Raw genomic sequence first — 14,701 nt, forward strand, 5'->3', positions numbered from 1 at the left:
CTCGTATCTTAAATTCCCATGACCATTATACGTTAAAGGAAACTGTAAATTTATTTAACTAACCTTACCAGTTCATGAAGATTCCATTGCAACACAGAAGACATCTTCTAGTAAGTGCCGTTTTTTCTTTATTTTTCACTGAGGAGACTTACCTATATTTTCTTTAGTTTGTGAGACTTCAGAGCAAACTCCTGAAACACACATCCATTTCCGAATTATGCGGTTATCCTATCATAGGCAATCCATAAACTTTCTTTCAATACGTAGTTATGGTCCCATATTGTTTTCATTGAATACTGGAACCAGCTCTCTAAATAAAATTGGTCAGGACTTGTTCGAGGCTCAAATCTAAATTGGCTCAATTTATCAAAGCTCTCTACTGCATACATATACCAAAAATGACCTCCATAATTGGGCTGGGATTCCTTGGTGGAGCAGAGAATTTTAATTATTAAGGCATCATCAAACATCAGTATTTCTTTTCCTTGCAAGAACAGGAAGGGTTTGATAATCTTAAGCTTTTGGCCTCAATTTAATTACTTTATTCAGGGAAATCTGTATTGTGGTAAATGGGAGAAACCAAAGGGAAAGACTGAACTCTCTCAAAAACACTGAAGAAAATTCATGACCATAATTGTACATTTCAGTCACACACAGAGATGGTAATTTCCTGGCAAGCTTTCTGATAGTGACAAATAGGGTCACAGATGACACTCTGAGATTTCTTGAGTATTTTCACCATGGACTTGATGAGACTGACAGTGAGCCATACTCCGACTTACTGATCAGCAGAGAACTCGAAAGAACCCTACACAGAATCATGGCTGGTAAAAATTGCTGACAATACAGAAAAGCTGATTTATAGTAGATAAGAACATCAAATTTCATTAACTAGCACACCCATTTGCAAGGTAACAAGATAATCACGATCGTGGGAATATATATTTTTAAAAAACACAATAGAAATCCGTTCCTTTATTATACACACCAGATGTCATCTTTGCCAATACCCCTTCCAGTAAAATGTTCGGAGCTTTTTAAGACAATCCACAATGGTGTGTTTTAACACCTTATAAACATACTTATGACTATTACCACTTTTATTCAATTAGTGTTCCAGAGCAGTAAGTTCTGAGCATTCCCTCTTCGGCCATTCATTCAGCTGTTTTTGCTTGTACTTGATGACATTTATGCATTCTGGATTCTGATCTATAAGATCGCCTTGTTTAATTTGTGTCTACCACCTATACCTTTTAAAAAGCTACTGTAATGTCTGAAGATATAATTCTTGAAGGGCAATGTTACCATGGAGAAGTTGCTTGGTTACATTTTTGCACTCGGTTTCACATGCCTCAGTAATGTAAATTGTATCAGATACAGGTACTGACAATAAGTTGCTTGGGCAGGTGTCACTGGACAAACATGAGGCACGCAGTTCTTCTGGTCTCTTTCCTTTCACAGAATCACAGAAATCACAGAAACCCCACAGTGCAGATAGAGGCCATTTCGGCCCATCGAGCCTGCACCGACACATATCCCACCCGATCCCTGTAACCCCTACACCAACACATATCCCACCCTATCCCCGTAACCCCACGTATTTAATCCCCCTAACACTAAGGGTCAATTTATCATAGCCAATCAACATAACCCGCACATCTTTGGACTTTCTTAGTGCTTCCCTCTTTACTTGAATGTTAAAATTGTACATATTTGAGTGTCTGAGCCATCTATTTTTAATTGCATTTGAAAAGATTTATTTCCATGCAGCCAGAATTCCATACTATCTATTTTCCTGGTAGTTCCATGTCATAAGTATTTTTTATGGGGACGGGAGTGTCAGATTTCAGGAATGTAAATCCAAACTCTCAGCTTTAATTCATTTTTTTATCCGCCTCTTATTTCTCTAAAGGGACTCCAGTAGGACATGAGCTTCCCCTATACTTGACCTTGAGCTTGCTCCGTAATAACTCAAACTACATGCGCCTACTGTGCCTTAATGTACATAGCTCTGACCCTTGACTTCCCCAAGTTCTTCAAGTCTGACCTGCAACGTGCCCTGGTAGGTGAAAAGTTCTCTGGCTTGTTTAAATATTGAAATCAAATACCAAACAATATTCATGTGGCCTGCCTACAAAAACAAACTTAATTTAATTTAAAATATATGTTCAAAATGACCTTAACTAGCACACTTTAACCTTTAGGAGCTTTCGCTCAAGTTGGAGCTATGCAAGAACGACAAAACCAGAGGCAAGTGGTTCCACACCTCTCCGATATCAAACTTACTGAGATACCAAAAACATCAGGATGTACATGGGGCACTGCCACCAAAAGAAATGCAATTGAAGCACTGTGCATGGAGCTTAATAGTTACAATACCAAGTGATTTGTAAATGTGTTGCAAAGTTTCTTAATGAAATATCTCTCAGAAGCTCAGTGTCACCCATCATGAATCCTTTAAAAAAGAGCTCTAAATGTTAATGCAAAGCTATTCACAGTAAATGTACATGTAACTACATCCTTCAGAGGCAATGCTGTAATTTTATTACATTAAGGGCATCAGACTTTCTTTTTACTGAAAACAATAGAATTAAAATAATCTTTACTCAGGCCTTTCTTCCACTCTCATTCCAGTTACCAAGGAAATAGCTTTTAGTTCCTTGAAAAGGGCAAAAGTCTCTGCTTGTTGACGTAATTTAAAGATTCTGAAGTACCCTGACTACATGACTATTCTTTGGAACAGCTATTGTCCTTTTACATTATAATGACTTTCCTGTCCTTTCAATGAGAGGCTGGTGAGAGAGAAATTTGTAGGTCTGAATGTCTGCCAACCCATTCTTTCATTCCATATATTACATTTACCTCAACTATAAAAAATGGCAGGAAATAGAAAATTGGTTACCTTAATTTTATATCAACTGGTCAAGATAGCACATTGTCCTTAAATTATACCTGTTACACAAACTACAATTGGTTCAACTCATAATCTCCCATCCTCTATGGAGTTAGTGATCATTACTAATGTTGCCATAAATGAGATTAAATTTACTGTTTTATTATTATTTTGTTTGCAGAATGTGGGCATCACTGGCAAGGCCATGTTTATTGCCCACCCCTAGTTGCCCTGAGGTGGTGATGGACCACCTTCTTGATCCGCGACAGACCTTGTGGTGATAGTGCTTCCATGATGCTGTTAGGTAGGGAACTCCAGGACATTGACCCAGTAACAATGAAGTAATGCAATATATGTCTAAGCCAGGGGGGCATATGACTTGGAGGAGAGCTTGGAGGTGATGATGTTCTCATGACATTGCTGATAATTATCTAAGACTGCCCAATAAAGACTGCGAAAATCACATTAGACTTCAGAGGTTTTCTTGGAAAAATACACAGGAAAATGGGCTAACATAGATTAGAACAATTGGACTTTTGCAGTCTATCAGGATTGATAGGTTAAGGTTGCAACCAAAACTCAGTGTTTCAAACTGGGTGCTGCTTCTTAAAACTACTTATAAATAGCAGCCCTTGATAGAGAGGTTACAGGCACAATCTTCTCATCCGGATGTGACAGCATGACCAGTTAGCCAACTGACGGAATCTTCAAAGGAACAACCTTTAATGTGAAGTAAACTTGTTTTTGTGTGCCATCTTCATGAGTCCTGTTTCACCTGCTGAGAGCTCCCTTAGAGAACCTGACAGCAATGTTGCGTTGAGTACCCAGGATTAAATGTTGGGTAAGTATTAAGAGGAAATTATAATCGTCCTCACACCATTTATGTCCAAAGCATCTGTTATTACTAGAATGATCACTTGCCATACCTCCATAACCTTGTGGCATGTTAACCTGATAAAATAAAAAAAAGATAATCCAGCTATCCTATTGATTAAATTAGATTTGAGCTAATCCAAACTGCTGGTTCCCTCAGAGTTAGGTTAATATGTTACAGAATACTGCAAATACACTGTCGAACTCTGACTTCAGAATCATTAATTTAGATATTTGAAGGTACTGAAAACCAACAATAGTTTATTTATAATCTTATTTAGTATTTGAACTACAAATTCTGGATCTAGAATTGTTTAAAAGATCATGGGTATGTGTATTTTTTTTGTATTTTTTTTTACAAGCAATCTTCACAGAATGATTCTGTTTGTAAATATAGAACAAGATGATACATGGAAAATAAAAGATTTAATATAAATCTACCTCTAATACTGCATTCCCTGTCATTACCAGTTGTAAGAGCTCATGAAATAACAGAAAGAGACAAAACAGACTGAATCTCACCACTAGAATTCACCATAAAAACCCCATGTGAAACATAATCCTTACAAAATATCTGAACAGTCCCTTAGAGAATCAAAATCTCCAATGAAAAACATGGTGATGACTAAATTAATGGGCGCAGCATTGTATGTCAAATCAGTGTTTAGAATACACATAATTGTCTCTGTTTTAGATCACAATAGAATTATTTTTTAATAAATAAACCTCTTTAAAGACACTTTTAAACAGTAGAATCAGCCTTGTCCTTTTTGTCATTTGTGAATTTGTGTGTTTTTTTCCCCCACTCATATTTGTGTCTCTTGTACATTGTCCTTAGAGTTCACTCGCATCAATAATGGTTCATGCACAGAGCTGTGTAGTGAGTTTATCGTGTTTACTGTGGTGGTGTGGTTGAACGGAGCTTTATAAGAGTTATAGTGGTTCATATGCTCATGCTCTATAGCGGGCATGGTCAGGTGACTCTCCACGGCAGTACTTCCCGCGATGTCATCATTGATGATCTCGCTGGTCCTGGTGGGAGCATGGTGATTCTGGTGGTGATGCTGCTTGCGCATTTTGTAAAAAATGATTAACATCACTGCTGCCATCAGTGTGATGGCAACAAAGCAACCAATAATGATCTTTGTGGTTTTCATCACCTCATCCAGGCCAGGCATGAGATTTCCTCCCGCATCAGTAATAGCGACTGTGACTGGTTTCTCCGTTGACTTTGTGCTCCGAGGCATCAAGGAGGTCGTTACAAATGTGGTATCCCAGTCGCTAAAAGGTGTAGGTCTAAATTTGTCATCCGTCGTGTGTACCTGCACAGATGGTTCCATAGTCTCCACTGTGACAGTTGTGAAATAAGTGAAGGTGCTGTTTTCTGTAGCAGTCACATTTAGTGTAGCTGAAGCTGTCGTATTCCCTGCAGAATTACTCACCAAACACGTATACAACCCAGTGTCCTGGGCAGTCACATTTGTAAAATTTAACGTGCCATCGTTAAGCACGGAAATCCGAACTTTGTACGCTCCATGAGTCATTATTGTGCCATTTGGAGTAATCCAACTCACTGAGGTCATGGAGGTTGATGCTCGACATTTTAATTCTGCAGCCATTCCCTCAGTCAGATTGAGGTCTGTAGGAGCCTCTACAATTACTGGAGCATAGCAGTTGAACTTGTTCTGGTCCAGTTCTCCAATATAACTCCCTTTTAAACTAGGGGGCGCATGACAACGAGCACAGCATGTTGTGTTGGAGGGCACAATCTCCTTCAGCCACCAGCTCAGCCACAAGATATCACAATTGCAGCTCCATGGGTTGTGATGCAAGTGGACCCGCTCAAGATGGTGAAGGGGTGTGAAGAGGTCATGAGGCAGCAAAGTCAGGTTATTGTGTGCCAAGTTTAGCTCTATTAGTGACTGAAGGTCATCAAAGGCATTCCTCTCAATCACCTGGATCTGAGCATGCATCATCCACAGTTTCTGCAGGTTAGTCAAACCCTGAAAGGAGCCTGGTCGGATTAGTGAAAGCCGATTCCCTGATAGTTCCAGTTCCTCCAATTTTATCAGAGGTGTGAGGTTTGGGATTTCTCGAAGATTACACATACCGAGGTTCAAATATCTTAAATTTGACAGACCTTCAAAGGCTCTGTCAGAGATGTATTCAAGTCTTTTTAGTTCACCTAAATCTAATCTCCTAAGAGAAGGAACTCGATTGAAAGCATACGATGGTATGCTTTCAATTGGATTATTCCTCAACCACAGTTCCTTCAGTTTGGATAGGTACTCAAAAGCTCCACTAGGAATGGTGGAAAGGCGGTTGTCAAACAGCTCCAGGGTGTTGAGATTTGTCAGGCCATTGAAAGCCCCAACCTCAATCTGTCGGATGTGGTTCTTACTTAACTGTAGGATCTCTAGGTGCCTTAAATGCTTGAAGCTGTCAGCTTTGATGACTTGGATCCCGTTTTCTTGCAGGTTCAGGTAGCGTGTGTTGATGGAGATACTATCTGGCACTTCCCTCAAGTTCCGTCGTGTACAGATCACTTTGCTAAACTGGTTACTACAGGAGCACACAGAAGGGCAGGTCTGAGCTCTGACCAAACCGGCCACCACGAGAAGTTGTAGAGCCAACAGCAGCACAAATAAGGGGTCGAGTATGGCCCTGTTAAACTTTGGACCTATCATCATCTGCTGTGGATGCAATGTCATCTTGTTCAACATTCATAATTTATTGGATGTTTGTTTTCTTGAGCTCAATTTATTACTGTAATCTGAAAAAAAAGGAAAAAAAGAGAAATTAGTACTCTGAACCAGCGTATCACTAAACCATTTTGTAACCTCATCTCATGGCGCTTTTCCTGCTCAATTCTTTCCCTGCTCAGTGCTTTCACAATATTCCTGCATTATTTCCCATTGATGGAACATACTGAGCTGCCTTAAGGCCAGCTCCAACTAACATTTGAACCACACTATACTGCCATAGATACACAAACAAGGCTTTGAAACTGCAAAAAAACAAAATGTTCTGTCTATTCTTTAATTTTATATCTCAGTTTCAAAAACATAATTAGGGTAGTTCTCACTCCCAGCAGGCAATGATCATCCCCAGAAGTGACCCCGAACATTTTTCTTTTCTGACATGCTCATAATAGTTTCAATCATATAACGACTACAGTCATACCATTTCAGGGTATATTGGCTATATTCTAAGTTTTTAAACTGCAACTAAATAATGCAATACCTTTAAGACTGGAAATGACACTGTGCAAAATTATTGCACAAACACTTTCTGCATTCGTATCAAATTCCTGTCATTTTAAAAGAGACATTAACCCATTGCAAATAAATACATTTGTGAGAATACCACTTAAAGGAATCTGATACAATGTGTGTGATTATATTGCACCGTGCAATTTACAAGCTAAAATAAAGAGATAAGATTTAGCATGCAACACAGTTTTGGTTATTAATAAAAATTATGCAAATCTTATGATCACCGTATTTTTAAAAATATATTAATTGTGTATAAGTTTTACAATGATTTCAAAATGTTTTACTTCGTGAGAAAAAAAAATTCAGAGTTTTTGAGTTATATCCTGAAGAAAGCTTCACAATAAATAATTTCTTTTGAGGTGGTTATGAATTTAAGTGAAATCCGGCACAGATGGGCTGAACGGCCTCCTTCTGTGCCATAAATTTCTATGATTCTATGATTCCAAGTGAAGTTATTCACAATTCAACCTTAAGCAAGCACAAGCACTTGAGTATAAGTGTGCAGTGGTACTGATACTTTTGCCTTGGTGCAAAGTCTTTTTCGTTTCACAGAGACACGAGTGACAGCCGAACTCTAGAGACAAGCCTTGCTCTGTTGGGAGATCACCTTAGGGAGGCCATCTCACACACCACTTAGGCTTGACAATGTATATGCAGTATAACTCAGTGCAGTATCAAGCTGGTTTAAATTGTTCAGTGACCCCTCCTGGGAGCTTTATGAATTTCAGCAGATCCTTTTTTAATGTTTGGTGAAAGTGTGCGCCTCCCATCTGCACTCTAAAAACATTTAAAATTTAGCACTGGAACTCTCTTCTAGTGCCGAGAGTGCAATTTAATGCCAAGCAACTTAACAGGAGTCTTCCTGGCTGTGAATCACACAACGTATGAGAGACTGGAAGCACAGAGTAATGGAAGCCTTAAAGCAGATATTTGTTAATATCTTTATATTTATTTTATAATAATTGCTAACTAAGCAAAGTAAAGTAGTTATTTTGTAACTCTGTATCTCAAATCATGACAGTGTCGACTGTGGGGGATTATGGAGTGTCCTCCTCAAATTTGGCTGCCCTCAAAAGTTTGTCACTATCCTCCGCCTGTTACATGACGACATGCAAGCCGTGATCCTGACCAACGGTTCCACCACAGACCCAATTCATGTATGAACCAGGGTCAAGCAAGGCTGTGTCATCGCACCAACGCTCTTCTCGATCTTCCTTGCTGCAATGCTCCATCTCACCCTCAATAAGCTCCCCACTGGAGTGGAGCTAATTTACAGAACAAACGGGAAACTGTTCAACATCCGTCGCCTCCAGTCCAGATCCAAGGTCATCCCATCCTCTGTCGTCGAATTACAGTATGCAGACGACGCTTGCGTCTGCGCTCACTCGGAGGTCGAATTCCAAACCATTGTCAACAACTTCCCCAAAGCGTATGAGAGCATGGGCCTTACTCTAAACATCCGTAAGACAAAGGTTCTCTACCAACCTGCCCCCGCCACACAGTACTGCCCCCCAATTATCAAAATCCATGACAAGGCCTTGGACAACATGCACCACTTTCCATACCTCGGGAGCCTACTGTCAACAAGGGCAGACGTCGACGGCGAAGTCCAACACCGCCTTCAGTGTGCCAGTGCAGCCTTCGGTCGCCTGAGGAAGAGAGTGTTTGAAGACCAGGACCTCAAACCCGGCACTAAGCCCATGGTCTACAGAGCAGCAGTGATACCCGCCCTGCTGTATGCTTCAGAGACATGGACCATGTACAGCAGGCACCTCAAAGCACTGGAGAGGTACCACCAACGCTGCCTCCGCAAGATCCTGCAAATCCATTGGCAGGATAGGCGCACCAACGTCAGTGTTCTTGCTCAGGCCAACATCCCCAGCATTGAAGCTTTGACCACGCTCGATCAGCTCCGATGGACGGGTCACATTGTCCGCATGCCCGATAGGAGGCTCCCAAAACAAGCGCTCTACTCGGAACTCCGGCACGGCAAGAGAGCCCCAGGTGGGCAGAGGAAATGCTTCAAGGACACCCTCAAAGCCTCCTTGAAAAAGTGTAACATCCCCACCGACACCTGGGAATCCCTGGCCCAAGACCGCACAAAGTGGAGGTGAAGCATCCAAGAAGGCGCCGAACACCTCGAGTCTCTTCGCCGGGAGCAAGCGGAAGCCAAGCGCAGGCAGCGCAAGGAGCGCATGTCAACCCATGCACCCCACCCACCCGCCCCTTCAACCACCGTCTGCCCTACCTATGACAAAGACTGTAGGTCCCACATTGGACTAATCAGTCACCTGCGAGCTCATTTTTAATGTGGAAGCAATTCATCCTCGGTTCCGAGGGTCTGCCTAAGAAGAAAAGATCCTAAATCATAGAGCTGAAATTTAAAATATATATAATTGGCAAGCTTTACATGAAGTGATTGATTTATTCTTTTCTATCTCCTAAACCTGTATGTCTTATGCTCCATCTGACCCACTTGGTGGAATTCTATGAAACAACTCCAGGTCTTGTTTCACTTCACGACACATTCCCTTTCTCCCTTCAGTGTTTGCAATTTTGTGTGCCCCAATACTTAACTGTGTCACTACAGCTGGGTGCTTTCCAGATTAACTGTTCTTGCAACAAACACTTTCCAAAGATCTGAAGCTGAATGAAGCCAGAACTGTAAATGTGCTTTTTTGGCTCGTTATGGTGGGTTCTAGCCCACTTGGTTGCATGACAGGGCTGCCTAATATCGGATCTACCAAAAAGCACATCAGACACTTGCAGCAGCAAAGATTGCCAAAACTGACTATTATATGACCTATATTGAATTATTCCAGTCCGTGCCCTCCTGGAGTTGAAAAAAAAAATTCTTGCCAATTTTCTCCCCAGCCTTTTTGAAGGATTTAACCCCTTGTTGACATGATTTATAATGTTAGATGCAGAGAAGATGTTACCACTTGTGGCGGAGTCCAAAACTAGGGGCAATAAATACAAGATAGTTGTGATAATAATAATAACTTCCGGGAAGTTATGTCATCACTTCCTGTGAACTGTGAACTATGAACTATGAACTGTGTACATACCGCACTTCCTGTCATATGTCACTTCCTGTTGGACTGGTATAAATACTGGACTGTTCAGTATTGTAAGAGGCTTTTACCAGAGGCATGGTAAAGACCTCTCTTGTATATAGTGTGTTTATAAGTTACTTAAAGCTTACTTTAAAGTTACTTGATGGTAAGACTCCTTTTTCTTACATCAATTTAAGTAACTTAATATTTACACTCACAAATACTAGACCTTCGGACAAACTCGGAGTTAAGGATCCAGGGAACCACCCATCATGGAGAGAATCCTTAGACCTATTCGTCTGGACTTGGACCCGAATACACCAGCAGCTGGCAGGGTATGGAAGCATTGGTACCGTACTTTTGAGAATTTTCTGGATGAATGTAAAGCGGATGCTCTTACTAGATTGAGGATACTTATCAACTATGTGACCCCAAAAGTGTTTGAATATGTTGATGAATGGGATAATTACGATGAGGTGATTCGGGCACTTAAGAAACTGTATGCCAAGACCCCAAATGAGGTCTATGCTAGACATCTACTGGCCACAGCCCAACAAGGGCCAGGGGAATCAATTAACGAATTCCTGCAAGAACTTCGCAGGCTCAGCATAGATTGTAACTTTCAGGCAGCCTCAGCTGAGCTGTACCGCGAAGAAATGATTCGTGATGCTTTCATCTGCGGGATTGCCTCTCCATTTATACGCCAGCGTCTACTAGAAAGTAAAACACTTGAGCTACAAAAAGCTTTTGACCTAGCTTGTTCTCTGGATTTGGCAAAGAGAAATGCAGACCTCTATCAGCTGCCCAGATCTCGATCTGCTGCTGTAACTGCAACCAGACAATTCAAGCGGTCTCAGGTGAACCCTATCATGAGGGAATCTAATTCTGATAATTCTGATGAAGAAGAGGAGGATGACCCCACTTTAGCAGCCTCTTGGCAATCTAGGAAGGAATGCTTTTGTGGAGATGCTTTTCACCCTAGGAAAACCTGCCCTGCTCGCAATGCAATCTGCAGTTATTGCAAAAAAAAAGGACACTTTGCTAAAGTTTGCCTATCAAGGGCCTCTACGAGGGCCAATCCAGCTAAGGCCTACCGAACTGCCCCAATTAGGGCCTATCAAGATGCTCCAGCTAGGACCTATCAAGCTTCCTCTCGAGCTCTCTCCCGAAGAAGCACACCGAGAGTTTTAGCCACTCTCTGTGCAACGACACCAATTACAGCTGCTTGCCCACAGAACCTGTCTCATGCAGCCACAAAGGTTTCAATTAAAGGGCATACCTTAGATGCCTTAATGGACTCAGGAAGTACTGATAGTTTTATTAAGGAACAGATTGTTGCGAAATTGAAACTACATGTCTTCCCATCGGACCAGGCAATTGCGATGGCTCAGTCATCACTTAATACCAGAATCTCCGGCTTTTGTGTTGTTGATATGACACTTCATGGTCGTATGTATCCCTCCACCCGACTTTCGGTGCTCAAGGACTTATGTAGTGATCTCCTCTTAGGGCTGGACTTCCAAAAACAGCATAAGAGACTCACCATTGAGTTCGGTGGATCCAAACCCGGACTTACTATTTCTAATATACCGTCTAAATTACCGTTTTGTGCATTGTCAGCAGCTTCACTTGATGAACCCTCATTATTTGCCAGTATTCCGCCTCGATGCAAACCAATAATAACGAAATCGCGGCGCTTTAATCAGGAAGACCAATCTTTTATTGCGGCTGAAATCTCTCGACTTCTAGCAGAGGATATCATCGAACCATGTTCGTCGCCCTGGCGGGCTCAAGTCGTCATTGTCAAGAACCCTCTAAAACCTCACAAACAGCGACTATGCATTGATTATTCGCAAACCATCAGTCAATATACCGACTTGGACGCCTACCCATTGCCATGCATTGATGATATGGTTAATAAACTGGCCGAATACAAAGTGTTCTCAACTTACGATTTAAAAAGTGCCTATCATCAGGTACCCTTGAAGGTCTCAGATAAGCAGTACACGGCCTTTGAGGCTAATGGACGGCAGTACCAATTTCGTCGCCTCCCATTCGGGGTTACTAATGGAGTGGCTGTCTTCCAACGGGCAATGGATGGCCTGGTTAAGCAGGAAAACCTAAGGGACACTTTTCCCTATCTTGATAACATTACCATTGCAGGTCATGATCAACAGGAACACGACGCCAACCTCCAAAAATTTCGGGATGCCCTCCATCGCCGTAATTTGACCCTGAATGAATCCAAATCTGTTGAGTCGCAACCAACCATCAACATCCTTGGCTACTACGTAGGCAATGGTATCATTAAGCCAGACCCAGAAAGACTTCGCCCGCTCCAAGGGCTCCCGTCACCTAAGAATCCGTCTTCTTTACGTTGGGCTCTCGGTCTGTTTGCATACTACGCTAAATGGATTCCTCATTTTTCGGACAAAATCCAACCCTTGCTGCATGCTAGATCATTTCCACTGGGAACAGCGGCTGTTGCAGCCTTTAACCTTCTCAAAAAACAGTTGGAGAAAGCGGCTCTTCACTCCATCGATGAGAATCTCCCTTTCGTGGTTGAATGTGATGCCTCGGAGGTGGCGATCTCGGCTACTCTGAGTCAGGAAGGTCGTCCTGTAGCATTTATGTCCAGGACCTTACAAGGTGCCGAGCTACATTATCCTCCAGTTGAGAAAGAAGCCACAGCCATCATAGAGGCAGTACGGAAGTGGAACCATTTTCTAGCTCGCCAGCACTTTACATTGATCACGGACCAACGATCAGTCGCCTTCATGCTCGATAATCAAAAACGAACCAAAATTAAGAATAATAAAATACAGCTTTGGAGGATGGAACTGGCCTCTTTTGGTTATACCATTCTCTATCGGCCTGGCAAGGAGAATGTGGCCCCGGACACCCTCACACGGGCATTCTGCTCCACTATGTCATCCTCTACTCTCATGGATGTCCACAATGGATTGTGTCATCCTGGCATTACGCGCATGCTACATTTCGTACGATCACAGAATCGCCCTTTTTCCACTGGAGATGTAAAGAAAATATGCTCCGAATGCCGGCTTTGTGCGGAATTAAAACCTCAGTTCTTCCGCCCCTCAGATGGTATACTCATACATGCAACCCAACCGATGCAACGACTTAGCATCGATTTTAAGGGCCCAGTGCCCTCTTCAACTCGGAACACATATTTGCTCACCATGATCGATGAATATTCACGTTTTCCGTTTGCCTTCCCCTGCTCCAATATGCTGGCGCCCACAGTAATCTGCTGCCTTGAGCAGGTATTTTCTCTCTGTGGCATGCCGGCTTATATTCACTCAGATCGGGGTCCATCCTTTATGTCAAGGGAACTCAAGGACTACCTCTCAGAACGGGGAATTGCTACAAGCAAAACAACACCATACCATCCCATCGGAAATGGGCAGGTAGAGAGGTATAACGGTATCATCTGGAATTCCGTACATCTCGCTTTAAGATCTCGGGGCCTACCAGACCAGCAATGGGAAACAGTGCTTCCGGATGCATTGCACTCTATACGGTCCCTGCTTTCTACAGCCACAAGTACTACACCTCATGAGCGGTTCTTATGATTCCAGCGTCGCTCATCTCATGGGACATCACTCCCGTCATGGCTAACTACTCCTGGACCTGTATTACTCCGAAGATACGTTCGGACGTCTAAAAATGACCCTCTCGTAGACGAGGTCGAACTAACCGATGCCAACCCCACCTATGCAAACATACGATATTCCGACGGCCGAGAATCTACCGTATCATTACGGGATCTGGCTCCCTGCCCACCAGGACCTAGTGGGACATCGGGTGATGGCATTTCACCAGGAAACTCTTGGGACCTATCGGGTACCCCTCTCCAGGATCCTGATCGGACACCAACTAGCTTGGTGCCGGTAGAACCCCGTACTCAAAGTTGCGACCCTCCCAGTACCGCGCATGAAAGTACTGATCCGCCACAGACCAGCTCTGCACCTCCCTCTGAACAGAGGCAGTCCGACTTTGAACCTATTGGGGCTCGTACACGAAGCCATGATCTTCCCGACCCTTCACAGGGCAATCCAGGCCACACCGACTCTGACCAATGGCCAACCGCATGTAAGCGGACCAGCGACCCTCTACGACGGGAATCCAAACGGGTGCGACTCTTCCTCGTTCGGCGGCTGCGGAACAAAAGGTAGACCACAGCCTCCTAATCCTGCAGGAGGGAAGAATGTGATAATAATAATAACTTCCGGGAAGTTATGTCATCACTTCCTGTGAACTGTGAACTATGAACTATGAACTGTGTACATACCTCACTTCCTGTCATATGTCACTTCCTGTTGGACTGGTATAAATACTGGACTGTTCAGTATTGTAAGAGGCTTCTACCAGAGGCATGGTAAAGACCTCTCTTGTATATAGTGTGTTTATAAGTTACTTAAAGCTTACTTTAAAGTTACTTGATGGTAAGACTCCTTTTTCTTACATCAATAGTCACTAATAAATCCAATACAGAATTCAGGAGAAACTTCTTTACCCAGAGACTGTGGAACTCACTACTGGATGCAGTAGTTGTGGTGAATAGCATAGATACTTTTAAGGGG

The 14,701-nt window shown here is 42.6% G+C and overlaps 1 protein-coding gene across 3 annotated transcripts in view; it reads right to left on the reverse strand.

Moving 5' to 3' along the window:
• Nucleotides 1-4,173: 4,173 nt before the first annotated feature.
• The window catches only part of LOC147107057 (leucine-rich repeat-containing protein 4C-like), a 1,510,012-nt gene continuing 1,499,484 nt past the window's right edge, over nucleotides 4,174-14,701 (reverse strand). For all 3 annotated transcript variants that reach the window (XM_086008085.1, XM_086008083.1, XM_086008086.1), the window contains one exon: nucleotides 4,174-6,539. In XM_086008085.1, the coding sequence (XP_085864211.1) occupies nucleotides 4,573-6,489 (1,917 nt within the window). In that variant the 5' untranslated portion in view covers nucleotides 6,490-6,539 and the 3' untranslated portion in view covers nucleotides 4,174-4,572. The remainder of the gene's footprint in view (nucleotides 6,540-14,701) is intronic.

Source organism: Somniosus microcephalus, chromosome 15, assembly GCF_052327205.1.
Source record: "Somniosus microcephalus isolate GS21.2 chromosome 15, FLI_Smic_1.0, whole genome shotgun sequence".
NCBI classification, from domain to species: Eukaryota; Metazoa; Chordata; class Chondrichthyes; order Squaliformes; family Somniosidae; genus Somniosus; species Somniosus microcephalus.